This window comes from Balaenoptera ricei, chromosome 15 (assembly GCF_028023285.1).
Source record: "Balaenoptera ricei isolate mBalRic1 chromosome 15, mBalRic1.hap2, whole genome shotgun sequence".
NCBI classification, from domain to species: domain Eukaryota; kingdom Metazoa; phylum Chordata; class Mammalia; order Artiodactyla; family Balaenopteridae; genus Balaenoptera; species Balaenoptera ricei.
The window spans coordinates 88,977,742-89,002,625 of NC_082653.1; the positions used below are offsets into that span (position 1 = coordinate 88,977,742).

The 24,884-nt window shown below is 53.5% G+C and overlaps 1 protein-coding gene across 6 annotated transcripts in view; it reads left to right on the forward strand.

The window, feature by feature from the left end:
• Window positions 1-8,257: 8,257 nt before the first annotated feature.
• C15H7orf50 (chromosome 15 C7orf50 homolog) overlaps window positions 8,258-24,884 on the forward strand; it is a 102,294-nt gene continuing 85,667 nt past the window's right edge. Inside the window, exons 1-2 of one of the 6 annotated variants that reach the window (XM_059898469.1) lie at window positions 8,258-8,334; window positions 18,138-18,267. In XM_059898469.1, coding sequence (XP_059754452.1) covers window positions 18,139-18,267 — 129 coding nt within the window. In that variant the 5' untranslated portion in view covers window positions 8,258-8,334; window position 18,138. The other 5 variants (XM_059898471.1, XM_059898470.1, XM_059898468.1 and 2 more) reach the window with 5 other exon arrangements.

Below are 24,884 nucleotides of genomic sequence, written 5' to 3' on the forward strand. Positions count from 1 at the left end.
GCGGTGGGCCCACCACTGCCCTACCGGACGAGTGGGCGTCAGGTCGGCCTTTTCAGGGAGTCCATCGCATCTCTGGAGGGTCTGGCTCGTGGGGAGGGAGAGCCAGGGATCAGCTGAGCGTTTTCTCCCACTGGCTGGGGCCTTCACCCACGTGCAGCCCGCCCTCCCTGCCGAGGCTGCCGTCCTGCCTCTCAGTTCCGAGCAGGGCGTGGGGCCAGGCTGCCGACCCAGTGTCCGGTGACTGGTCCCCCGGCCGAGGTGGTGCGCGGCTGCGGTATCAGAAGTGCCCACGAGGTGTCACCAGAGGGCCTCCCGAGAACTGAGAGCTGTGGACTAGGGAGGACCCTAGTTCTTGCTGGAAACCGGGCCCAGGATCAGGGGAAGGACAGACTGTTAAAAGTGATCGGGGTTGTTTTTAAATGTATCTTTAATCCGGCCTCCCCATTCATTCTTGGCAGTAATGCTACGACCAAATCTGAAAGGTAGGTTCTGCAATGAGTTCCGGAAATGTTCTTAGTTTTCCAAGTTTTAAGCTTGAGAATGAGGACCGTGGACACTTACTCAGCTTGGCAGATGTCGTGAGACGTGGTGTGTTCGGGGAGGGTGGTGAGAGGGGGACTAGTCTGACTTCTCTACTTGGTCCGGTGTGAACGTTCCCCAGATAAATGTTCATTTGTTTGCTTTATGTCACTGAAAGGCTGTAAGAACAGCAATCACAGTTTGCTGTACGAGGTGAGTAGATGCCCTGGAAGAGCCGAGAGGGGAGCGTCGGTGCTGCAGGAGGGGTTAAATGTCGTGTGAAGGGCGTGTTTGCTGTTTGTCCTCAGTTTCTTCTCCTTTGACTTCTCCCTCCCTGTCGTTAGGGCGTCTGGGGGCTCCCCTAAAGCCCACGTGTGTAGAATTCACGCACACCCCTATCTACATGACGAGCCGTCCTTAGAATGCGTTAAAAGCTAAGATCTTCTTGCGATAAATGCTACACAAATTACCTTTAAAAATGGTCTTTTTAAAATCCCATGCCAACGGCAGAGCAGCTGGTTACTTTCACATTCTGGAGAGTTCTTTGTCGTTCTGAACTAAACTGAAGCTACTTGTACATTTATGCAGACATTGCCTGGAGAAAGAGCCATTAGCACGGTCACTGTGTCCGTCACGGTCAAAGAGAAGCTTATGGGACCCCAGGGAGAGGGAGAGCCGCCAGGCGTTGGCATACACCATGCCCAGTTGTAAATCACTTGCTGGGTGGTGATTGGCTGCTGTTAGCTGAGTGTGTGCTTCCTCACGTCCACCTAAGCTGTGCCACCTGCACTGCCCACCACAGACACGGGCCGGGCAGGCAGCCTGCTTCCCAGGAACCAATAGCCTTCATTCCTGCAAATGATAATCAGAAGATAGAATGGGGGGCTTCCCTGGTGGTGCAGTGGTTGAGAATCCGCCTGCCAATGCAGGAGACACAAGTTCGAGCCCCTGGTCCCGGAAGGTCCCACATGCCGCAGAGCAACTAAGCCCACGAGCCACAACTACTGAGCCCACGCACCGCATCTACTGAAGTCCGTGCGCCTAGAGCCCTGCTTCGCAACAAGAGAAGCCACTGCAATGAGAAGCCTGCGCACCACAACAGAGACCCAACACAGCCAAAAATAATAAATAAATAAAAATAAAATAAGTTTATAAAAAAAAAAGATAGAATGGAAGAGAAAAATCCAATTTACAATGGCAATAAACATTAAATACTTAGGAATAAACTTAAGATATATGCAAGACCTAGATGAGATAACATTTTAAGACACTCATGAAAGACACAAAAGTAGACACAAATCAGTGGAAAAAAAGTCCTTGTTCTTAGGAAGAGTCAACCTCATAAGGTGTCCGTTTTGCCTAAATTAATTTTAAATCTAAGATGATCCCAATAAAAATACCAACAGGCTGTTTTCTGGAACTAGACCAGTCGATACTCGAGTTTACAGGGAAAGTCAACGTGATAGGACAGCACAGGCAGCCCTGGAAAGGGGGCCGTGAGGGCCCCTGCGGCCTCCGTGATCACGACAGTGTCCTGCTGGTGCAGGAGGAACAGGAGGGAGTGCAGAGCCCGGCCAGGTGCGTCTGGACAGAGTGTGTGAGAGGAGGCCTTCTCAGAGCACTGGGGCCAAGATGGATTTTCTCAAAGTTGGTGTTGGTTCAACTGGACAGCCATTTAGAAAAAGGTAAAATTCGACGTATACCTTACATCACCCACCAAAAAGGACTCATATCAGAAATCTGAATGTAAAAAATGAAACCAAGCCAGTACTAGAAGAAAACACAGGTGGTCTCTCTGAACCTGGGTGTGGGAGGGGCTTTCTCACTCGGGTTCAGAAGTCAGGTGAGGGGAAGGGAGGCCTTCCCGGGATGCAGAATGCTCGCATCAGGAGATGGTGTTTGCAGCGCACATCACAGATAAAGGTGGATTTCTCTAACACATAAAGAACTGGAACATTGAGGGGGAAGAACCAGAAGCCAGATAGAACGATGGGTGAAGGACGTGAACTGACCGGAAAGGGTGGATCCTTAAAGGGGTGTCTGACCTCACACGCGTTGGGAGATGCGAATGGAAACTGCACCGGGTTCCTGTTCCTCAGGTTGGATTAGCAAACATGCAAACCTGAGCGGCTCTGCTGGCCAGGCTGGGAGGCGGCAGGCACTTCCACACCCTGCTGGTGGGGATGCCAGATGGCACAACCGTTACAGAGGAAAATTTGGCAAGATGAATGTCTACGTAGCGGTCCCACTTCTAGGACCCCGACCTGGTTTACCACCAGCAATCTTCAGAGGCACGCGCACTGCAGCTCGGCTTACAGCTGCAGAATTGGAGGCCATCTCCACGTTTGCCCTCACGTGGACGGTGGGTAAGTGACCGTGGCAGCCCCCCGCCCCCCCCCCCCCCCCACTGTAGGAAAGGACGGAGAGGATGTCGGTAAACCAACCAAGATTTCCAGGATGTACTGTTGGTGTAAAGGAGTGCGTAGCATGCTACTTTTTTGGGCAAGACAGAGGGGATAAATACCCGAATACCTGCTTACTTTTGCCAGGAGAAACACAGGATAAAGCAGAAACGAATGAAACTGGGTACCTGAGTCGGGGGCGGGGGAGGGAACAATACCCTCCGGTGAGCCTTTTCCATATTCAACAAAATCAACACAGGCGCGGAGGGCTGGAGGCGCCTAGAACTGGAGACGAACAGAAGCAGATGAACACGGGTCTCTTTCACGTGAACAACAAAACCACGTTAAAGGAGGAACATACACTGTGTATTGTAAACACATAAAACTCACCACCCTAAGCATCTTAAAATGGGTAATTTAGCGCCATTTAGCGCATTCACAATGTTGCAGCGCCACCACCACCATCTGGTTCCAGAACATTCTCCACCCCCAAAGGAGACCACGTACCCGTTAGCCTTCGCTCCGCTCTCCCGTCCCCCCTGCCCCCGGCGGCCACCTCCAGTCTTGTCCCGTCTCCGCGGATTCGCCTGTTCTGGACGCCACCTAGCAACAGGATCATACTGTCTGGTCCTCAGCACTGGCTTCTTTGATGGCGTCACCCGTTCCTGGTTCATCCTCGGGGTGACGCGTAGCAGAAGGTCATGCCTTCCGTGGCCGAGTAACAGCCCGTCGCGTGGATGGGGCACGTTTCGTCCCTCCGTCCACCCGCTGGCGGGCGTCTGTCCACTCGCCCCTCCCCACGGGCACCGACGCCCTGAGGGGCCCCCGAGTGGAGCAGGGCGCGGCCCGGAGCTGCTGGCCGGTGGACACAGGCTTGGAGTTGACACTGGTCCCAGTGGCCTGACGGCGTCCAGGTGGTAAGTGGGGTCCTGGCCCGAGCCTGTCTCACGGCAGGTCGTGTGGCCGCTCAGCCTCCCTCGGGTCGCCCGTCTCTAAATGCAGGTTGATGGGGGGATGCTTGCGTAATAGCCGACAGAAGCTTCCCGTCAGAGCTCCGGCCTGTGGAGCAAAGGCCACATGGCAGCCACTCGGATCTGCCCTCTGGCCAGGCGCGTCCATTAGAAGCGGTACCTGGTCCTGGGTGGAACTGAGAGGTTGGGCCCATCAGATCCAAGTGATTTCCAGATGGGTCGTGGTGGGTGACAGTCAGCTGCGGTCAGGTGGCTAAGCGGCAGCCCCAAACCACAGCTGCCACGATTATAAGCTGTGCTGTGTCTGTCCAGACAGAGCACGGCACTGGGTACCTGGTTTGTCCCTGTCTGCGTTCCCGCGGGAGGGACGGAGCGCGTGTTGGTGCGTCGGCTCAGGGCCATGTTAAGTCTCCTGCTCCCTGTTGGGTCTAATGGACGGGGACCTCACCTTCCTCTGGTCACTGCGTTGATGGTGTCAGGCCGGGCGGAGCTGGCGGAGCATGAGTGGTGTGGGCTCTGGACGCCCCCTAAGACGTGTGCGTCGGAGCCCCGGGCTTTGGGTCTGCCACATCACTGAGGTTTTAGGGGACTGGTGGTTTGAGGGAGTTAGAACGCCCCTACAAGTCCCGGCCCCTGCTACTGCACCTTCCACCCCCTGCTAGGAAGCCTCTCGATACCCCCATGAGCCGCCCACTCTTCTGTAACCTCCTCCCCGTGAGTGGGGCTGGCCGAGGGACTTGCTGCTAATGAACCACATGCAGCAAAATGATGGGGTATCCCCTCTGAGGTTAGGTTACGAGACAGTGACTCCATCATCTCTGGGCCCCTCTTGCTCGCTTGCCCCGGGGGAAGCCCATGCTGTGCTCCAAGCCGCCCTGTGGGGAGGCCCACGGGGCAGGCGACTCAGGGAGCCCTCTGGCTGACGGCTAGCGAGGAGCTGACCCTCAGCCCCAGGAGCCCCGAGGAGCAAATCCTCCCAGTAGCCAGGTGAGTGAGCTTGGAAATGGACCGTCCCCCAGGCCAGCCTACCCAGGAAACCACAGACCTGGCGGCCGCCTTGACCCCAGCTTTGTGAGAGCCCTTCTGGCCAAGGCCCAGAGCTAAGTCACGCCCGTATGCCTGCCCTGCAGAGACTGTGAGCTAATAAATGTCTGTAGTTTTCAGCCACTAAATTTTGTGTTAATTTTGTGCAGAAACAGAGAACAACGCAATCTTCCGTCACGAAGAAAGAGCCCCGCTGCCCTTGCTCGGCCCCTTTGGGTTGCAGGCAGCATAGATCACATTTAATGTGACCACCACCCATTTATGGGCTGGTTTTGAGTGGGGCCCAAAGCAAGAGATCCAGTTTGTAGTACAAGTGGTCCTGCACTTGGGTCACATAACCTGGAAGATCCAATAGTGCTAGAGGCACACGCGGTGAGTGAGACCCTGGCAGGGGGCGGGGTGGTCTCTGGCACAGGCCCCCAGAGTGTGGAGCAAAGCCAGGCCTCTGCTGCAGAGAATCACACATCAGGCTAAGAAGCTCCTGATGTGCTACGAGGCTTAGTAGAGACTGAGCCCCTGACCAGGGGCATCACGTTAGCACGTGACTGTGAGACCCTGGGTCAGATCCATTTTACCTGCTCCACTGGTCAAGGTCGTTTTAAGACTGCATGTCCTCCAAGCGGCATGTACCCTAAACGATGAGATGCTCGCCTGAGTTGTTTTTCAGGAACTTGGAGTCAGTTGTGTCTGGTTCCAGCTGAGCTGGTTAAGAATGGATGGGGGGACCACCGACCCTCCAATGGCCACGGTCCTCTCCATGACCTTTTGACGTCAGAGAGCTGAAAACTCCACCCTCAAGTCCGTGCTCCTATTTTTGAACGTGCAGAGGCCTGTGGCTTAGTTACACCTTTGCGGAACGAGATTATCCCAGCTTTTTCCAGTCACCTCTGCCCACGCTCCCCACCCTTCCCAGGCCTCAGACCGCCCTGCTTCTTTATCCCATAAATACCCTGAGCCCCTTGCCTTCGGGGAGGTGGTGCTGAGGCTTGTTCTCCCGTCTCCTTGCTTGGCTGATTTCCTGCAAACCGCAGCATCTCAGCGTTTTGGCATGCTGTGCTTCGGGCAAAATGAACCTGGTCCAGTAGTAACTGGGGTGGTCTGCCTTCAGATCCATGAAGCCACGTTGGGTGGGTGTGTCAGCAATCCAGTGCATGCTGACAATGGTGGTTTTTCTTGGTTTTCTATCACATTGTCTCCTTGTGTACGTAGATATTTCCTATGAGCACGGGTCATGCTATATGAGCAATTATAATTTGGGGTATAGGACATTATGGTCTTCTACAAATACTTTAACTTTTCTTCTTTCAGCAGGCTAGAGGCACCAACAGTAAACCCTGAATCACTTAAATGCAGTCTCAGAAATTGAAATGAATTCAGAATGGATTTTATGAAGTTCCTGCAAGGGCTGGTCTCTGTTCATATTCACACCGACATTGTAGCCTTTCAGGGTTTCGACCCAAAGATGGGACACTTGCAAGAACCCTCCCCCTTGGCAGCCCTAAGCCCGCAAAGCTGACCAAATCTTTGTTCGGGTTCTCAGCCTTTCAGCTGTTTCTTCCGAATTGACTGACCCTTGAGTGAAAAACGGCCCCAATTGGAAGGCCCACTTCGCTGGGCTCCTCTTTCTTCCCTTGTTATTGGTCCCATAATATTTCACTGTCAAATTAGCACTCTGATGTCATCAATATATATGTATTTGTTACATATATTTTTGAACATTTTTTTAAGCTGTTCTCAATGGAAGGCTGATCTGAGTCACCTCTCCCTTTTACTGAACCAAACTTGGGTCCTCTTGCCCCGAGGAGGGGGGCAGAAAAGCCAGGCTACTGACACTGGGTTGTGGTGAAGGAAAATGCAGGATTTATTGCAGGCGCCAAGCAAGGAGGCCTGAGAGCTAGTGCTTAAAAGACCTGAATTCTCCAAAGTCTTTCAGGGAAAGGTTTTTAAAGACAGGGTGAGGGAGAGGGTTGTGGGGTGCGTGACCAGCTCATGAACATTCTTCTGATTGGTTGGTGGTGAGGTAATCGGGAGTCAACATCATCAGCCTTCTGGTTCCAATGGGTCTGGGCTCTACATGCTCGTGGGCAGCATGCAGTTACCTTCTTCCACCTGGTGGGGTTTCAGTATCGGCAAAACAGCTCAAAGGACATGGCTCAGAATATTATCCATAGCCCTTGAGGAGAAACCAAAGGTCCTTGACTTTAATGGCTAAACTATTATTATTTTGTCTTGCTTGACTGTTTTCCTTTCTGCATTTTCTCACTTCTCAGATTAAACTTATTCTTTAACTAAAGCTTTTCTACAGACAAGAGGCAGGCGGAGGACATTGGGCAAGTGGGGTCTGTTCCCTTCCACGAAGGCTCCATGGAGTTCTGCTTGGTTACGGCCCTACGTTACCAGAACTAAAAATAAAAGCAAAAGTAAACAATACAAGGTAAACATATTTATATTTTTATATTCTATATTAGTTAAGCTTATGTATGGCTGAGAACTTTCTATTTCAGTGGTCATGAAGCCAGTTGGAGCAGTTTGAAAACGGAATGGTTTTTCCTGGAGTCGGTAAAGTTGGACATGCTTATACCTGTGGCCCGGTCTCCATATGTGCCTTACAGAGACTCTCACGTATGTGCACGGGAGAAAAGCAGGGTGTCTGTTATTCGATTAGAAACAAGTTAGTTGTCCGTAGAGAGTGGAACTAGAGAATCCTGGCTTGCTGTCGTATCTCCCACCCCCAGAACCTCCCCTTGATGGCACAACCCCGTCCAGCTGTCCCCAGATTAAAAGTCCGCCGCACCGGCTCTCCCTTCCCTACCGTTTTCGGTGTCGAGACTATAAAATATTTCTAAGAACCGAACAACGATTTAACTCGTCGTTAGTTTCACCGGCGTGGCGTAGCCTCCGACCTCAGACACCCTCCGCGGTTGGGCCCGCGTCTGCTTTCATCCCCTCCCCAGGTGACCTAACCTGGGTTTACAGGTGTCTGCAGACACACCGCTACATTGGCAACCTTGCGCGCAGGTGTAACGCTGGCGACCTCGCAACCCTGCGCCCACTTTTTAAGAGACAGCAGTTATAATCTACATCCTGTTTGCGACCAAGCCCCGTGGACGGACAGGCGTCGTCCGCTTTGAGTCCCGGGAACCTTGGGGAAAAACCCGCTTAGCCCGCAACCGGAGGGTTGCCTGGCAACCGGCGGCTCCCGGCGCCCAGCGGCGCCCAGCGATGACGCCACAGGCCCGCGCCCGGCCCCGCCTCACCCCCTCGTGGCTGCCGCTCGCCATTGGTCGGCGGGGAGACGGAGGCGGGCCCCGGCCAATAGGCGGTGCCGCTCCGGTGGGCGGGACCGCGTTACCTGGGCGCCGCGTCTGCCGGAAGCCGGCGTCGGCAGCCACGCGCAGGTAGGCGAGGGCGGCGGGCCGGGGGCGCCCCGCTTGGGTACGAGGACTGCCGGGCAACCGGGGGCGCGCGGGGGGCTTGGCTGTCTTCCCGTCGGCGGCCTGAGGAGGACGCAGGGCCCCGAGCGCCGGCCGCGCCGGACCTCCCCACAGCCCCATGGGTGCCTCCCGCGTGTCCGCGCGGCTCCGGTAGAAGCAGCCCCGAGCCAGTGAGCTCGCCTGTGGTTGGGGGGAGCGGTGCTGATGAGGATAAGAGACGTTGCTGAGCATGGCGGCGAGAAGTGAAGCGGGGCGGGGCTCCGGGCGGGGGAGGGGAGGAGAACCCTGGGGGAGGGTCCCAGAACTGGTGAGACCTAACCCGGCTTAGGTATTTCACAAGCCCTTCAGGATGCTGAGTCGGAAATGGCCTGGGGGGGCTAGGGGCGGGGCGGAGGCCAGAGACCAGTTGGAGACTTTCGAATGATCCAGGTGGGAGACGTGTTTGGACCGGGATGCTCGCGGTAGGGGCAGTGAAGGTCCACTTATGGATGTGCTTTGGGGGTGGGGCCACCGGGGTTTACTGTGGGATGGACGGGTGTTTGAGAAAGAGGAGTTGCGGGTGACACTACGGTTTTTAGCTTGAGCTGAAATACGCATTTCACCAGCTGGCCTTTTATTGAGGGGACAGACCCTGCAGGAAGATCAGGTTTGTGGAGGATGATGGGGAGTGTGGATTTGACACGTTTTAGTTTGAGACGATGTGTGTGTAGGTGATACACATGAGTTGACAGTGTAGTTGTGCTGTTCAGGGAGAAATGGGGACGTCATCAGCCTGTGGTTGGTGTTTAAAGCCACACGACTAGGTGAGATCTCAGGGGAGTGCTGAGCCCGGGGGCCCTTCTGTGTCCAGGGGGCGGGGAGGTGAAGAGGTGGGAGGAAAGTGGGAGAGCGTGGTGTGTCTGGGAAACGGAGAGGAAAGGGCAGTCAAGAGGAGGGACCAGTTGTGGCAGATGCTGCTGTGAGGTCAGTTATGTCCAGTCAGTGATGAACAAAGACGAGCAGAGCCGGACTGGAGGTGGTGTTAAGTGGTGAGGTCGCATTTTAATCAGGCGTAACTACTGCAGCAGGGGCCTTGGACTTGTGCAGGGGAGAGGGCATTTTAAAGGGAGGGTGAGGGAGTGGCGGGGGCCAGGGGCGGCACTCTGTAGAGTGAGTTGGGAACTGGATAATTACAGTGAGCAGAAGGGGGTCGGTGGTGTGAAACCCTTCGGGGCTTGCTGACCTGGGGGGGCGGTGCTTCGGGAAGTTAGGCTCCTGCCCTCCCACAGAGCTGAGGCTGGGGACGGGGCTCTGTCTTCAGGTGTTGGCTGGATCCTCTTGGTAGCCTTGTTTTCTCAGGAAGGCGCTTTTTAGGGGGGCTAGAGTCACTGTAAAGATGTGGCCTTCAGCTGCTAGAAACTTTTCAAGCCTGTACAGGCCCAGGTTGAGGCCTGATGAAGGAGGGCTCAGAGGGACCCTGGCCAGGCTGTGATCAGAGAGTCTGTCGTTAGCAGACGGGTGTCCTTGGTGGTTGTTGGTGGTCTCAGTAAGAACCATCTGGCCAAGTCAGGTGGCAGCCTGATGGGAGAGTGTCTGGAAAGGAGGTAGGGACCATGCCAGTGGACAGCTCCTGAGGGTTTTCGTGCAGAAAGCACCAGAAACGGGGTGGAGAGCACGTGGAATCAGGGTTTTTAGATGTGGGACCTTGTAGTTGACTCTGTAGAAGGACAGCTGATGGGGGAGGGGAATTGCTTAGAGCCATCCATGCCCCTGGGATCAGAGCGGCAGAGGCTCGGCCCTGCTCAGAGCAGGCGCGGTTCTGCACTGTAGCACGAGGGAAGGGTGGGAGGGTCTGAGGGGAGCTTCTGGAAGCTCAGTGATCAGGAATGAACGCAGGAGGGGAGGATGTGATGGAGGTCTGAGAGCTTGAGAGGCGAGAGGAAGAGCCAGTCGTCTGGGCACGGGGCTTGCTGGGCACCGCTGGAGGCTGGGGCTGTGCCATGTACAGTGAGACCGACCGCGTGGCCCTGGGGACTTCCCGGCCAGGCAGGAACCAGAGCTAGAGTTGGGGCTTTGCCAGGAGAGGGGCTGAGAGTGTTTGTAAAGGCGCGATTGTAATGATGGGCCGTGGAAGTGAAGTTGTGGCAAGGGGAACATGAGCGGTGAGGGGCATTGAAATGTGTCGGGTCAGGGGACTGTGGGTCCTCGTGAGGCTGGAGGATCGCTGAGCCCCAGGGCACCGAGGGGGGCTCGGTGGGTGGGATGCTTGGTGTTACGGGGTTTAGGCCACAGGAGGGAGGGGGTGGGGTCAGGTAGCAGAAGAGCAGAAGCTGGAGGCCGTTCATCCGAGTGGGGACTTGGAATAGTCCTGGGTCAGGGCGGACAGGAGCGTGGCCGTGTCCTGGGCGCCCGAGCTGGGTCTCCAGGCACTGATTCCTGTGGATTCCTTCAGGGGGCCTTCCCTGGACCTGCCAGCTCACATCAGAGGTGACTTAGACGCACCGGGTGAGAGGGGATGTTAGGGGCTACGAGTGATACTTGCAGATTTTAAAAAAGATTTTTTCCCTGAGGCTGATTTATTGTTTTGAGGTCCTGTGGAGTTTCTTTTCAGCCCAGAGCCCGGCAGCCTCAGCCTGTTGGTGCGGGCTTGCCCTAATCAGTGACTGCAGCCCAGCCCAGCGCTCCGCTGTCTTCCTCCTGTTGGTCTGACCTGGGCTGTCAGCTTTCTGCTCGTGGGGTCATTTGCTTGCTTCACTGAACACTTCTGAGCTGATATCTTAAAATGTCTTTTCTTTCTTTTTTTTTTTTTGGCTGTGCCACATGGCTTGCGGGATCTTAGTTCCCTGACCAGGGATTGAACCTGTGCTCTTGGCAGTAAGAGCGCGGAGTCCTAACCACTGGACCACCAAGGAATTCCCAAAAATGTCTTTTCTTTTATTGTAGAAATTGCTGGAAAGTATAAAGGAAAAAAAAGAACACTTATAATTCTACCCCCTAAAATGGTGGTGTTTTAATGTATTACCTTCTAGTTTTTTCCTTTGTGCATATCTGCACGTAATTGTTCTTAAAGACGAGGGTCGTGTTGCACATACACAGGTTTATAGTCCATCCTTCCACTTTATGTTGTGTCATGAGCACCCACTCGAGTGATGGGACAGTTGAGATTACAGTTGTTCACGGGTGTGTGGGCCGGTCCCTCGGCGTGAAGGAGTCTTCCATCCCTCAGTCTGCTGTTGGACAGTTACAGCGTTTTCCACTTTTTAATATTAGAGGTAGTATCATCCTTTATATCGTGTCATTATCATCCGTACATAAATCTCTGTCTGTGATTATTTCATTAGGGTAAGTTCCTTGACATAGAACCACTGGGCCAAAGCACTTGATTAAATGTTATCCAGTTCCCTCGAGAACGGCTGTACCGATTTGTTCTCCATCAGCAGGGCATGACCATGTCCTTTTCATCATCATCTGGCTAACGCTGAATAATGTAATTTTTAAAAATCTTTGTAAAAGACATTTCATCTATCAAATTAACTAAGTGATGTGTGCATATGGCTAAGAAACTCAGTGGTCCTGGAACTTAACACAATCCAGCAGGCAGACTGCTCCTCAGAGGCAAGCACAGTTTCATCTTTCCACTGTTTCTACTGGAATTACTTCCATATTTCTGAATAATAGGCAAATTGGGTGACTTTTTTTGATTTACCAATTTTAGGCCCAATCTGTTGATTTTCCCCGGTTGATTTCAGTGTCCTCATCTGTGTGCCCGCCTCATTGGTCACAAGAAGTACACGAGTTAACACATGGAAAGCACCTGGGACAGGGCCTGGCACACGGGAAGCTCTCAATCAAGGCCAGTTTTAGTGATGGTTGCGATGATGATTAGCTTTAATTCCTGCCCCTCCAAGTCCTCCTGACCACCAAGTACAGGGAAATCTTAAGTTGGTGTTGCTCATAGAAATTAATCTGAGTCACTGGGATTTTTGCAGAAAGGCCTGTAAGGAAAGAAAACACAATAAAGGGTCTCGATGCTGTGACACAGCAACGCCAAGCCACCCATGACGGCCGGTGGACAGAGTGAGGGTGGGGAGGTCCCACCAGGCCGGGGAACGCAAGGAACGCCTTTGACGGCACAGGCACATTTGCTGAAATGGTGGTGGTAGGAAACCGTATTTTTCCCTGTTTATTTTTACAAACAGTACTGGGGCATTATGTGTTTTAATTTACAGCAAATAATTTGGGATTAGAGGGGTTTTTTAAAAGTATATTCACAGGGTGTGCAACTATTACCACAACCTAATTTTAGAACATGTTTCTTTTCCCAGAAGAAACCTGGTACCAATCAGTCACTCCCACTCCTCCCCTTGCCCAGCCCTAAGCAAACACTAATCTGCTTCTGTCTCTGTAATTTGCTTATTCTGGACATTTCATATAAATGGAATTATGCAGTCTGTAATCTTTTGTGGCTGGCTTCTCTCTCTCCGCGTGTTTCCACGGTTCATCCATGCTGTAGTAGGTGTCCGTGCTTGCTTCCTTTTTGGCTGAATAATTTGTTGTGTGGATAGAATTCAGTTGTTCATCAGTTGATAGACATTTAGGTTGTTTCCCCCTTATGGATATTATGACTTACACTGCTGGGAACAACCAAGTTCAGAGTTTATGTGGATCTGTTCATTTCACTGATTATGTACATCTATAGGTAGTACTGCGTCACATAACGGTTTGACTTCTTTTTTAAAAAAATATTTATTTATTTGGTTGTGCCGGGTCTTAGTTGCGGCACGTGGGCTCCTTAGTTGTGGCACGCGAACTCTTAGTTGCGTCATGCACGTGGGATCTAGTTCTCTGACCAGGGATTGAACCCGGGCCCCCTGCATTGGGAGCGTGGAATGTTATCCACTGCGCCACCAGGGAAGTCCCAACTGTTTGACTTTTTGAGGAACTGCCAGACTGTTCTACAAAGTGGCTGCACCATATTCTGTCCCACCAGCAGTGATGAGTGCTCCAATTTCTCCACATTTTCACTAACATTTCCTATTATCTGTCTGATTTTAACCATCCTCATGTGTGTGAAGTGTGTCATTTGACTTGCGTTTCCCTAATGAGGACCATTGTTGAGCTCCTTCATGGCTTCCTGGCCATTTGTATCTCTTCTTTGGGGAATTGTCTATTCAAGTCCTTTGTCCATTTTTTTTAAATTTTTTACTTTTTTTTAAAGATTTATTTATTTTTATGTATTTATTTTTGGCTGTGTTGTGTCTTTAGTCGCGGCACATGGGATCTTCGTTGAGGCGTGTGGGATCTTTTGTTGCAGCGTGTGGGCTCTTCATTGCAGCGCATGGGCTTCTCTCTAGTTGTGGTGCTCGGGCTTCTCTCTAGTTGTGGCATGCGGGTTTTCTCTCTCTAGTTGTGGCGCGCAGGCTCTAGGGCGCGTGGGCTCTGTAGCTGTGGCACGTGGGTTCCAGAGCGCGTGGGCTCTGTACTTTGCGGCACGCGGGCTCTCTAGTTGGGGCACGGGAGCTCAGTAGTTGGGGTGTGTGGGCTTAGTTGCCCCACAGCATGTGGGATCTTAGTTCCCTGACCAGGGCTTGAACCCGCGTCTCCTGCATTGTAAGGCCGATTCTTTACCCCTGGACCACCAGGGAAGTCCCTGTCCATTTTTAAAGTGAGTTGTTGGCCTTTTTTGTTGAGTTATGAGTTCCTCATACATTCTAGATACAAGTCTCTTGTCAGATATGACTTGCAAACATTTTCTTCAGTCCTGTTGGTTGTCTTTTTACTTTCTTGCTGGCATCATTTATAGCACAAAATTTTCAATTTTCATAAATCCAACTTACCTTTTTTTCTTCTCCTTATGTTTTTGGTGTCGTAATGAAGAAACTGTTGCCTAATCCAAGGTCATAAAGACTTACTCCTATGTTTTCTAAGAGTTCTATAGCTTTAGCTCTACATTTAGGTTTTTGCTCCATTTTGAATAATTCTTCTATATAGTGTGAGGTAGGGGGTCCAATTTCATTCTTCTGCATGTGGATATCCAATTGTCCCAGCACCACCTGTTAAAAAGACTGTTCTTCCCCATTGAATTGTTGTGGCCCCCTTGTTGAAGACCAGCTGACCGTAAATGTAAGGAAATGTCTTTCCTACAACAAACACTCCTCGTCTCAAAGGTATGCATCACCGTCTCTTGGGACTAAAAAAGAAAGCTTTTTATAATATGGAAAAGTCTCTCCCCCCTTTTTAGCAAATAGACTTAGTGATTAAACTTTATTTATTTATTTATTTTTGGCTGCATTGGGTCTTCGTTGCTGTGTGCGGGCTTTCTCTAGTTGCGGCGAGTGGGGGCTACTCTTCGTTGCGGTGCACGGGCTTCTCACTGCGGTGGCTTCTCTTGCTGCGGACCACGGGCTCTAGGTGCGCAGGCTTCAGTAGTTGTGGCACATAGGCTCAGTAGTTGTGGCTCGCGGTTCTAGAGCGCAGGCTCAGTAGTTGTGGTGCACAGGCTTAGTTGCTCCGCGGCATGTGGGATCTTCCCAGACCAGGGCTCGAACCCTTGTCCCCAATGATAACTTTCAGAATGAATGTAGATTTAACTTTTATGGTAACCGGTGTGTAAATATTTGCTAAACTTTTCTTACTTCTCCAACAAGGTAATTGGCTGGCAGAGCCCTTTGTCTTTTCAAAACCCTGTGTCAACAGTCTCATTCTTTCAAGATTTCTTATTACACTGCTAATTGAAGCTTGCAGCCTCTGGCTTGGGATACTTTCTTAAGATAAGGCTTAATTAAAGACCTCAGCGCCTGGCAGTTTTCTGATTGCACAGTAGTGATATTCCTTCGGTGTGCTGTAATCAGTCACGGCCCCAAAGGGGACAGAGGGGCCCTTCACCCTGGCTCCGTGTCCTTTCCGCCGTGGCCCTGTGATTGTCTGGCTTGGTTCGTGGTGCAGCTTGATACTCTGGTTCACCTTACACGTTCCTTGCTCCAGACGGGGAATCTTAAGGCAGGCTGGCTCTTTTTTATAGAGAATGGTGTTCAGAGCTCAGGTCTGGGCTCTGGGCCCTCTCCGTCACGATTGCCGTTTCCCGTAGCCCTTTCCGTCACGATCGCCGTTTCCCGTAGCCCTTTCCGTCACGATCGCCGTTTCCCGTAGCCCTTTCCGTCACGATCGCCGTTTCCCGTAGCCCTTTCCTGCATGCCTTTTTTGTTTGCCTGGCATCATCCTCATTTTCTGACATGTTTGTCTCCCCCATCGGAACGCGAGCTGCGTGTGGGTGGGCCCTCTGGGCTGCGTGGTCCAGCCTGGAGCCGCTCCTGCACATGGTCCGCACTCCGTGGTGGAGGCGGTGACCGACGAGTGACGGAGTGCAGGGGCCTGTCTGGGGTGGGGCTGCTGGTGACTTGGGCGCGCTCCCCCCCCCCCCCCCCCCCCCCCCCGCTGACATGTTGATGTCATTTGTCTGTCTGCCCCCGTGGAAAGTTTTGCTTTGGGGGAAGTTAAGGTCTCAGTAAGTGGTTCGGTGAGACTGATGCCTGGGTGAGAGGACCTGAGGGCAGGCAGCTCTGCTCCGGGCGCCCCTCCTTTACCTGCGCACCTTGCTCCTCTGGACGCTCCCTGGCCCGGGCCCGCCTCCAGCCCTTCACATGCTGCCTCCTCTGTCTGCCTCTGGCCCCTCAGAGGCCCCTGACGCCGCCCCGCCCCGTGGCTGCCAGCCTCGGGGGCACCTGCTCACTCAGCCCGTTCTACTTTCTCGGCAGCGTTTATCTCTGTGTGAAAGCGCTGGCTCGTTCACTTAAATAGGTCTGGATTTCACACCAGAAGGAGGCTTCTCGAGATCAAGGCTCTTACTTGCCTTGCTCTTTGCTCTGTGTTCAGCATGCAGCAGTGCCTGGCACAGAACTGGCTCTCGATAAACACTTGTGGAATGAACGAGTTGCATTTTCGAGCATTTGTGAATGGAGTCCAAAATGAATTCTGGTGTCAGAGGAAGAAGGCATTGGGTTTGTGTGTCCATTCCCGTGCAGACAGCCTGGGACAGCATGTCCGAAATGAAAATACCTGTATTATAGAGACATGAGCGTGAATATTGTGGGTGTATGTAATATACATGTTACATGCTTGCATCTAAATAATACATACAATACACACACATGTAAATGAAGCCAGTGGAGTGACTTCAGGATAAATAAAACAAAATACGTTCTTGTAATTTGTTAGAATAAAAGCTGATACTAGCAGGCCTTGTAGATAAAGTTTTAAAGGCTAGTATTAAAAAAATGAAGTTTTTCAAGTATAAAACCTTGATAAAAGCAAAATGAAACTGAGCTGTGGGTGTGGGAGAGTCCCTTGCAATCCCATCCCTAGATAGAAAGGGAAAGCTTTGGTTTATGTCCTTCAGACGTTTGCCTGTAAGTACGTGCATAGCTTTCTCTGTTGTTATTTTCTTAAATAAATACGAAAGTGTAATACTATTCGTAGTGTTCTGTTCCATCCTGTATATGTAACGCTACCTCATTGATTTCAGTTATTGAGTGGGATTCCGTTTCCCGGTTTATGCTGACTTACTCATCCGCTGCTTGATTGACGTGTGACAAGCGTGCGCGTGCGTGTGTGTGTGTGCGTGGCTTGTACGAGCTGGCCATGGCCTCTGTGCCAAAGCGCCTTCTACCCTGCACCTCGGGGTGCTCACGCTGTAGCTGCTGGGACTCTGAAACTTTCCTGTGTTTTCAGCTCCTTTTGGGCTCCATCCAAAGGGGGCAGGGGTGGGGAGGAGCCGGTCAGTTCCCGTGTCTCCCTCAGGGTGGGCCTGGGGCCCTGCGGGTGGCCTCCCCCCATCCCCAGCCCTCACGACGCCCCTCGTAGGTCCCCGCAGCCAGTGCCCCTCAGGTGGAGGCCTCTCCCCCGACCCCTGCCTAGTTTCTGGTGCCGCTACCATTTCCCTTGGCTCCCATCCCCCGGTCCCACAGGGGAAGCTGGGTTTGCAGTTCACGTTCACGGGCGTTCTTCTGCCCTTGTACGTAGAGTTCTAGATACTGCTGTGCTTGAGGAGGGAGATGTAATCAGAGCCTCTTGGACCTGTGTCGCTCCTTCAGTGCGGCCCCGGTCGGGGCTGCTTCCACGGTCCAAGGGGGCCACCCCGGACTCATCATGGCCACCTCCAGCCACAGGTGACCGAGGGCCTAGCGACTGCATGGTGGTCACTGCCAGCCCGTGTAGGGCTGCAGCATCCCTAGTTGATGGGGAAGTATGAGTTACTCCGTAATAGTAGAAAATGAAAATAATCCCAGATAGGCATTAATTAGGGAATAGACAAATGTTCACAGTTTTCACTTTTGGAAAATTTGGATACTGTCACTAAAAATGCTATTTCTTTGCCTCTTTTTTTTGGTGAGGGGGCCTGCACTGCGTGGCAGGCGGGGTCTTAGTCCCCCGACCAGGGATCAAACCCGTGCCCCCTGCAGTGGAAGTGCGGAGTCCCAACCACTGGACCGCCAGGGAAGTCCCTTCTTTTACTCTTAAAAGCTTATGTTCATGTTGAGTTAGAAACAGAGTATATAATCCGTGTGTGATGGCAGCTATGTTAAATAAAACACTCAGAAAAAAGACAGGAAATCCACCACAATGCTAAGTTGTCCACAGGTGATGAAACAAAGGAGTTTGAATTTGTAACAGTGACTGTATGTTTCCCACACTTTCTGAAATAGCTTTGTATCTTTTATAACGCCCTTCCCTCTCTGTTAATTGAGAATTTTTATTTCCTGTGTCTTTATAGTTTACTTTCTCTGTTGTAGGATGGCAAAACAGAAGAGAAAAGATAGCCAAGTGACAGAGAAAAAGAACAAAAAACTGAAGAAGGCGGCAGCAAGAGAGATGCCTCTGGCACCTGCGGCCCCGCCGGGCACTGAGGGGGCCCCAGCCGAGGTAGGTGACGCGGGCGCGCTGGCCTCGCCTTGCTTCCGGACCTGGAGGGGGACTCGGTGGTCACATGGCAGGCGTCAGGGGGTGGACAGGCCCTCATGGACATGCCCAGTGCCTTTTAGAGGCAGTTATAGGGCAAATAAGACTTGCAGTAAACTGTAGGTTGGAACCGCACGACTGCCGTTCTTCAGCCACCAGACCTCAGGTTGCTGTTGGGGTCCCCGGTGTGACAGGGTTTCGATGGCGTGGTGGCCCGGTGGAGGCCTCATTTGGCCTGGCCGCAGCTGGGCTTTTGAGCCCGTCAGACAAGGGAGGGCCCTTCACATGGCACTGCGTGGGCCGTGGCCTGGGGTCTGTATTTACGAGATCACATCTAAAAGTGTTCAAGATCTGCCACAGAAACGTGTCTACGCTTAAATTTGTTTGCTGTTACCACTCAGGTCTGAGTGTTAATATTTTTCTTCTATATTGAGCTGACTCTGCAATTCTTAGTGTGTAGTTGATCAAAACGGCATAAGATGTTACAAATCTTGACAAGTTATTCAACATGAAGTAAAAGTTGATGGGTGACTCATGTCATGAGGGGCGGCTTTTCTGGGCCCTGAGTGGTGGGTGAAGGTGCCGACCGTGCGTGAGGCTGACCTGGTGTGGCCTCGAACCCGCGTCCCACGTGAGCGCCTGGTGACCCTGTGCTCGTCCTTGGTCCACGGGGAGGGAAGTGTTGTCGGAGCCGCCCGCATAGCGTGTTGAGTGACTTGGGCCGTTGTCAGACTTACCTGTGAGTATATACCGTTAATCGGCGACTAGATCAGGTCCTCGTTCGGGTCTTTCTGAAAGGAAACGATGGAAATCCCCCGACAGGATGGGTGGTGCGTGGCTGGTGGGTTTCATCACTCTTTTTTTTTTTTTTTGGCTGCGTTGGGTCTTGGTTGCTGCGCGCGGCTTTCTCTAGTTGCGGCGAGCGGGGCTACTCTTCGTTGCGGTGCGCGGGCTCCTCATTGCGGTCGGTGGCTTCTCTTGCTGTGGAGCACGGGCTCTAGGCGCGTGGGCTTCAGTAGTCGTGGCTCGCAGGCTCTAGAGCGCAGGCTCAGTAGCTGTGGCGCACGGGCTTAGTTGCTCCGCGGCATGTGGGATCTTCCCAGACCAGGGCTCGAACCCGTGTCCCCTGCATTGGCAGGTGGATTCTTACCACTGCGCCATCAGGGAAGTCCCGGTTTGGTCACTCTTACGCCCCAGTGTTTCCAGCTCTGCCTTTGTTTCAAGCCTGGGCCGTGCACGCTGCTGAGACTCGGGGCGCATGTACCCCCTTCATATAGCGGAGGGGCTGGGGCAGGAGGGCCTGCCCGTCGGCCAGCGCCTCCTCGACTGCAGGCCCAGCCGGGCCCTGGGGTGGATCCCAGGCCACCGTGCTGCGGGCTCCGTACAGGACTGCTGGTCCGACCCCCAGGACACCGGCTGGCTGGGCAGTTCTGTGCCAGGGGGACGCGTGACGGCATTCTTCCTCCGTGGTGGGTGGGCAGGTGCAGGGCCTGTGCCGAGAGAGCAGCTCCACTGGGTCCGGGGGTCGTCTCCCAGCTGCCACCTCTGGGTGTCGGGGAGGAAGCCACGCCGGCACTCAGGACCGTATGTGTCCTGGGTGCCCCTTTCTCTGCCTTCTCTCTGGCCGAGAACCGCAGGTCTGTTGCCGCCCGAGCCAGGGCGCCTCCCCCTGTGCAGAAGGCCCGCGCTTACAGGACCCAGGTCAGCCAGCCAGGCCGCATAGCTGGCCCCCACGTCCTGCTCTCACCCGGGCTCGTAGCCAGTCCCGTGTCCCCTGGGCCCCTTCTCGTCGTCCTCGCCTTCTCTGCCACTGGAGCCCCAGTTTTGTCAGGCCTTTTTGGTTTCTAGACCCTAGAGGGAAACTGGTTATTTTAGAGCTCTTCCAGTTCCCATTCGGTGGTCTGGCCCCCAACCCCTGCAGAAGCTCCAGTACATGTGAATTGCTTGGGCCTTTCCTGGACAGTTTCCTACTTTTTCTAGACTCCTCCAATTTCTTTAAAACGAACTCCAAGTGACAAGTCCTGGTGACTTGTAATTTTGTTATAAATCTCTAGCTTTCTGAGTGGTCTCTGCTTGCTGGCCGCTGGTCACTGGCAGGACCCCCAAAACTGTGTGGGTTCATGATAGATATTGGCCCAGCGTAAAGGTTCTGCCTGAGATGGGTAATGATTCTTAAATTCAGGCAGTTTTTTAAAAAGTGATTGTTTTTTTGTTATTTAAGTACATGTTGATTAAAAGAAATTTGGAAAACAAAAGCAGGAAGAAGAATTTGGGTATGTTTCCTTCGGTCTCTCTCGCTGCCTCGGTTTTTGGTTGGTTGGTTGGTTAGTAACTTGTGCACATGGTCCCCATGGGGTCTGTGCTCTGCAGCTTCGCCTTGGTCCCCAGGGGCGCTGGGGGGTCTCGGGTGGGTCCCTGCGCGGTCGGGGCTGGGCTCGGGGCTGGTGTCCCGAGGAAATGGAGACTGTGCTTCCTCGAGACCACATCCTGGTCTCTGCTCATCAGAATACTCTCACCCGCTCGCTCTCCGCTCTCGTGGGAACCTGGGGAGCTGCTGTGTTAGGCCTTGTTAGAGGAGGGACCCTTCCGCCTGCAGAGGGTGCGTGGCCAGGGCCTGGAGAGCGCGTTCCCGTCGCTGGGAGCCCGTGGAAAAGTACTGCACCGTCCCCGCCCCAGCTCCTGCGCCAGCCCCCGCAAGGAGCCCCAAGGAGCCGCTGTCCCCTCTTGGGCCATGGCACTGTCCTCCCGGAAATGCCCGTCCAGGGACCCTCGGGTCCCTGTGCAGTCACTTCCCACAGCCCAGGCCCTGAGCCCGCGCCAGGAGGGCTGAAGGAGCCCCGAGGGGGGGTGCTTCACACACTGGGAGCCCCACGGGGGGGGCGCTTGGCGGGGGGGCCCCACCCCTCTCCTGTCCCGTCCCGTCCCCGCTGCCCTGGTGCTCTTGTCCACAGCGTGTGACATCTGTGCGGCTGAGCCCCCCCGTCCACTTCTTGCTCCTGCCGTTGACCCGAGGGGCGCGTGGGCTGCGATAGTGGAGGAGGGGGTGGCCTGTGGTGCCCCCGAGGCGGGGACGAGTCCTCCCGGCGCTGGTTCTGTGCTGCCGGCTGCTGCTTCCGGGACGCCCTGCCCCGCGCCTGCCCTCTTCCCCGTCCTGCTGGGGGGGCTCGCGAGGCGGGGGGTTCGAGGGCCTTTCCTCTTCCGAGGGTGGTGCTCGAGCACAGGGGTCTCGGAGTTGGCCCATGTCTGCCCGTCTGGTAGCTTCTTAACCCTCCCCGTGAGCTGGGCTTAGGGCCAGGCAGATGGGGTCTGGTTCTGTCTTCACGTCCCCGGACCCCTTCCGGAGGAGGCTCCGGCTTGACAGGGTCGGGAGGACTGGTCTAGTGAGCACGGCTGTGTGGGGGTGAGGGGTCTGCAGGCCTCAGCCCCCCACCCCGCCCTCCCTGGGGAGGTACCGCCCCAGACGCTGAGCCGGACCTGGGGGCTGGGGAGACACACCAGAGCAGCTGTCACCCTTGGAGCCAGTGACTGCCGCCTTGGACGGGGCACCTAGGCCGAGCTGGCTGCCTCCTGCTGCTGTAAATACACTCAGGCTGTCTACAGATGGGGGGGGGGGGCGGAGTGGGTGGAGCTGGGGGGGGAGTGAGGGGTGTGGGGGGAGCTGGGGGGGAGTGGGGAGAGCTGGGGGTGTGTGGGGGGAGCTGGGGGGGAGTGGTGGGAGCTGTGGGGGTGTGGGGGGAGTGAGGGGATCTGGGGGGCAGTGGGGGGATCTGGGGGAGATGGGTGAGCGGGAGGGGGGAGTGGGGGGAGCCAAGGGCTGGTTAGCTCAGCTCCTGGCTCTGGGTCTCGCTAAGAAGAACCTCTTATGTCTGCAAAGCACGTTTCCGTTCACAGAAGCACTTTGACCTTGGGTTCTGGCAGCCCTGAGATGCCAGGGGCGGAGGTGTGGGTGCACTGCCGCTTCACAGGGGAGTTGGCCGGAGAGGCCGGGTCACGGGCATGGTCCCTGGGCAGCTGGTGGGGAGGAGAGGCCCTTCTTGGGTTTCCTGACTCTGGTCGTACAAGGACACGGGCTGAGGTGTCACCACGCTCCCCGGCCGCCTGGCCCAGACCGTGTGGGGAGTGCGTCCAGCTCGCTCTTGGCTGTAAACGCTGACGTCCAGGGAGGAAGAGCTCGCACGTGTTGACCAGATGGCCCTCCGTTGGTTGGAGTGACCATCTGGAGTGGGGAGTGACGTGTACTTTTGGAGGGATGGGCGCCACTTTGTGCCTTTGGAACACGGTGTGCGCCACCCCCAAGCCCCGGGCTCCCGAGGGCCCAGCGCAGCCATGTGCGTCTGTCGTGTCCTCGTGGGCCCTGCTGACACGTGACGGGGGCAGCTGGGCTGTAGGAGGCCACGCCGTGCCCTTCGTGTGGAAAGGAAGCAAAGCTCAACACGGGGCATCTTTTCTCCTGCCTTTTCAACCTGGAAAAATCAGAGGCATTAAGCCCACAAGTGCTTCAGAACCATCAGACGAGGTTGTGAACTTCATGGCCTTGAGAATTTGCTCAGCAAAATGACTTCATACCAATGGTATTTTGCCTCAAGAAATGTTTCTGGTCTGGCAGCAGACTTCTGGTCGTTAAACTAGCCGGGGTGAGGGGTTGCTGATCTTTACAGACAGCTCCCTGGGAGCCCGACTTGTTTTTCTTAGCAGAAATTCCCTGGTTCCACTGTTCTTGTTTCCTACTTTGTGAGCACTGAGTGCTCGGCGGTCAGCCCCTGGGAGCTGTAAACTGGGGTCTTGCGGGGCTAAGAGGGGTTCCGAGAGTGGGCCCCTGAGACCAGAGAGGCTCTGTGATGCGCCGAGGCCCCGGCCCTGCCCGGGGGGGCCAGCCTGCGACCCCCGCCCCCCGCCCCCCGTGTCCCCCTTTCCTCTGGACCCGTCACACTTCACTCTGTACTCTCCATCACCTGGGTCTAGACGTTTGGGTTGTTGCCGGTTTGGGGCTGTTTTCAGTGTGCTGTGTACAAGGGCCTCTGCTGTCGTTTTTCTTGGGTAGATTCCTAGGACTGGGAAGGATCGTACGGAAGTGTGTGTTCACCTTACAGAACTGCTAAGCTGTCCTCTGAGGAGGCTGCACCACCGTGCGCCCCGCCAGCCGCGTGGAGGCTCTCGGTGCTCCGCGTGTTTGCCTCCACTTGCTGTTGTCGGCCTCTCTCTTGGGTGTCGTCGTGTCTTACTGTGTGTGTGGTTTTTCAGAACAGCTTTATTGAGGTATAATTGACAGAGAGTAGACTGTACTATTTATTTATTTTTCAATTTATAGAGGTATAGTTGATTTACGATGTTGTATTAATTTCTGCTGTGTAGCAAAGTGATTCAGTTATACATATGCATTCTTTTTCATATACTTTTCCATGCTGGTTTATCCCAGGATATGGAATATAGTTCCGTGTGCTCTACAGTAGGACCTTGTTGTTTATCCATTCTCTATGTACTAGTTTGCATCTGCTAATCCCAAACTCCCAGTCCACCCCTCCCCCATCTCCCCTCCCCCTTGGCAACCACAAGTCTGTTCTCTATGTCTGTGAGTCTGTTTCTGTTTTGTAGATAAGTACATTTGTGTCGTATTTCAGATTCCACATATAAGTGATATCGGATGGTATTTGTCTTTCTCTGTCTGGCTTACTTTGCTTTGTATGATAATCTCTAGGTCTTCATGTTGCTGCAAATGGCATTATTTCATTCCTTTTTATGGCTGAGTAGTATTCCACTGTATATATGTGCTAAATCTTTATCCATTCATCTGTCGATGGATATTTAGGTTGTTTCCGTGTCTTGGCTATTGTGAATAGTGCTGCTATGAACATAGGGGTGCATGTATCTTTTCGAATTAGTGTTTTTCCAGATACATGCCCAGGACTGGGATTGCTGGATCATAGGGCAACTCTATTTTTAGTTTTTTGAGGAACCTCCATACTGTTTTCCATAGTGGCTGCACCAATTTACATTCCCACCAACAGTGTAGGAGGGTTCCCTGTTCTCCACACCCTCTCCAGCATTTATTGTTTGTAGACTTTTTAATGATGGGCATTCTGACTGGTGTGAGGTGGTACCTCGTTGTGGTTTTGATTTGCGTTTCTCTAATAATAGCGGTGTTGAGCATCTTTTCATGTGCCTGTCGGCCATCTGTGTGTCTTCTTGGAGAGAGGCCCATTTAGGTCTGTGTGCCTGTGTGATGCTTCTCTTGGAGACGCAGCATTTGAAATCTGATACATGATGCCTCAGGGCCCCAGAATTCATGTCCTGGCATTACAGCTTGCACTGGGTACTATCCATCTTTTATTCTTACCAATCTGGTGGGTGAAGAGTAGAATCTGTTTTTAATTTCTATTTTCCTGATCCCTAGTGAGATGGACATTTTTCAGTTAGTTATTAAGCATTTGTCTTCTATGAATTTCCTCATCACATCTTTCGCCTATTTTTCTGTTGAATTGATTGCCTTTTGTAAAAAAGGACTTTTTGTGTGTCTAATACATGGACTTTCTCCCCATGTGTCTTTTGTCTCCTGAATTTGATGTTTCCGTGGGGCTTTCAGT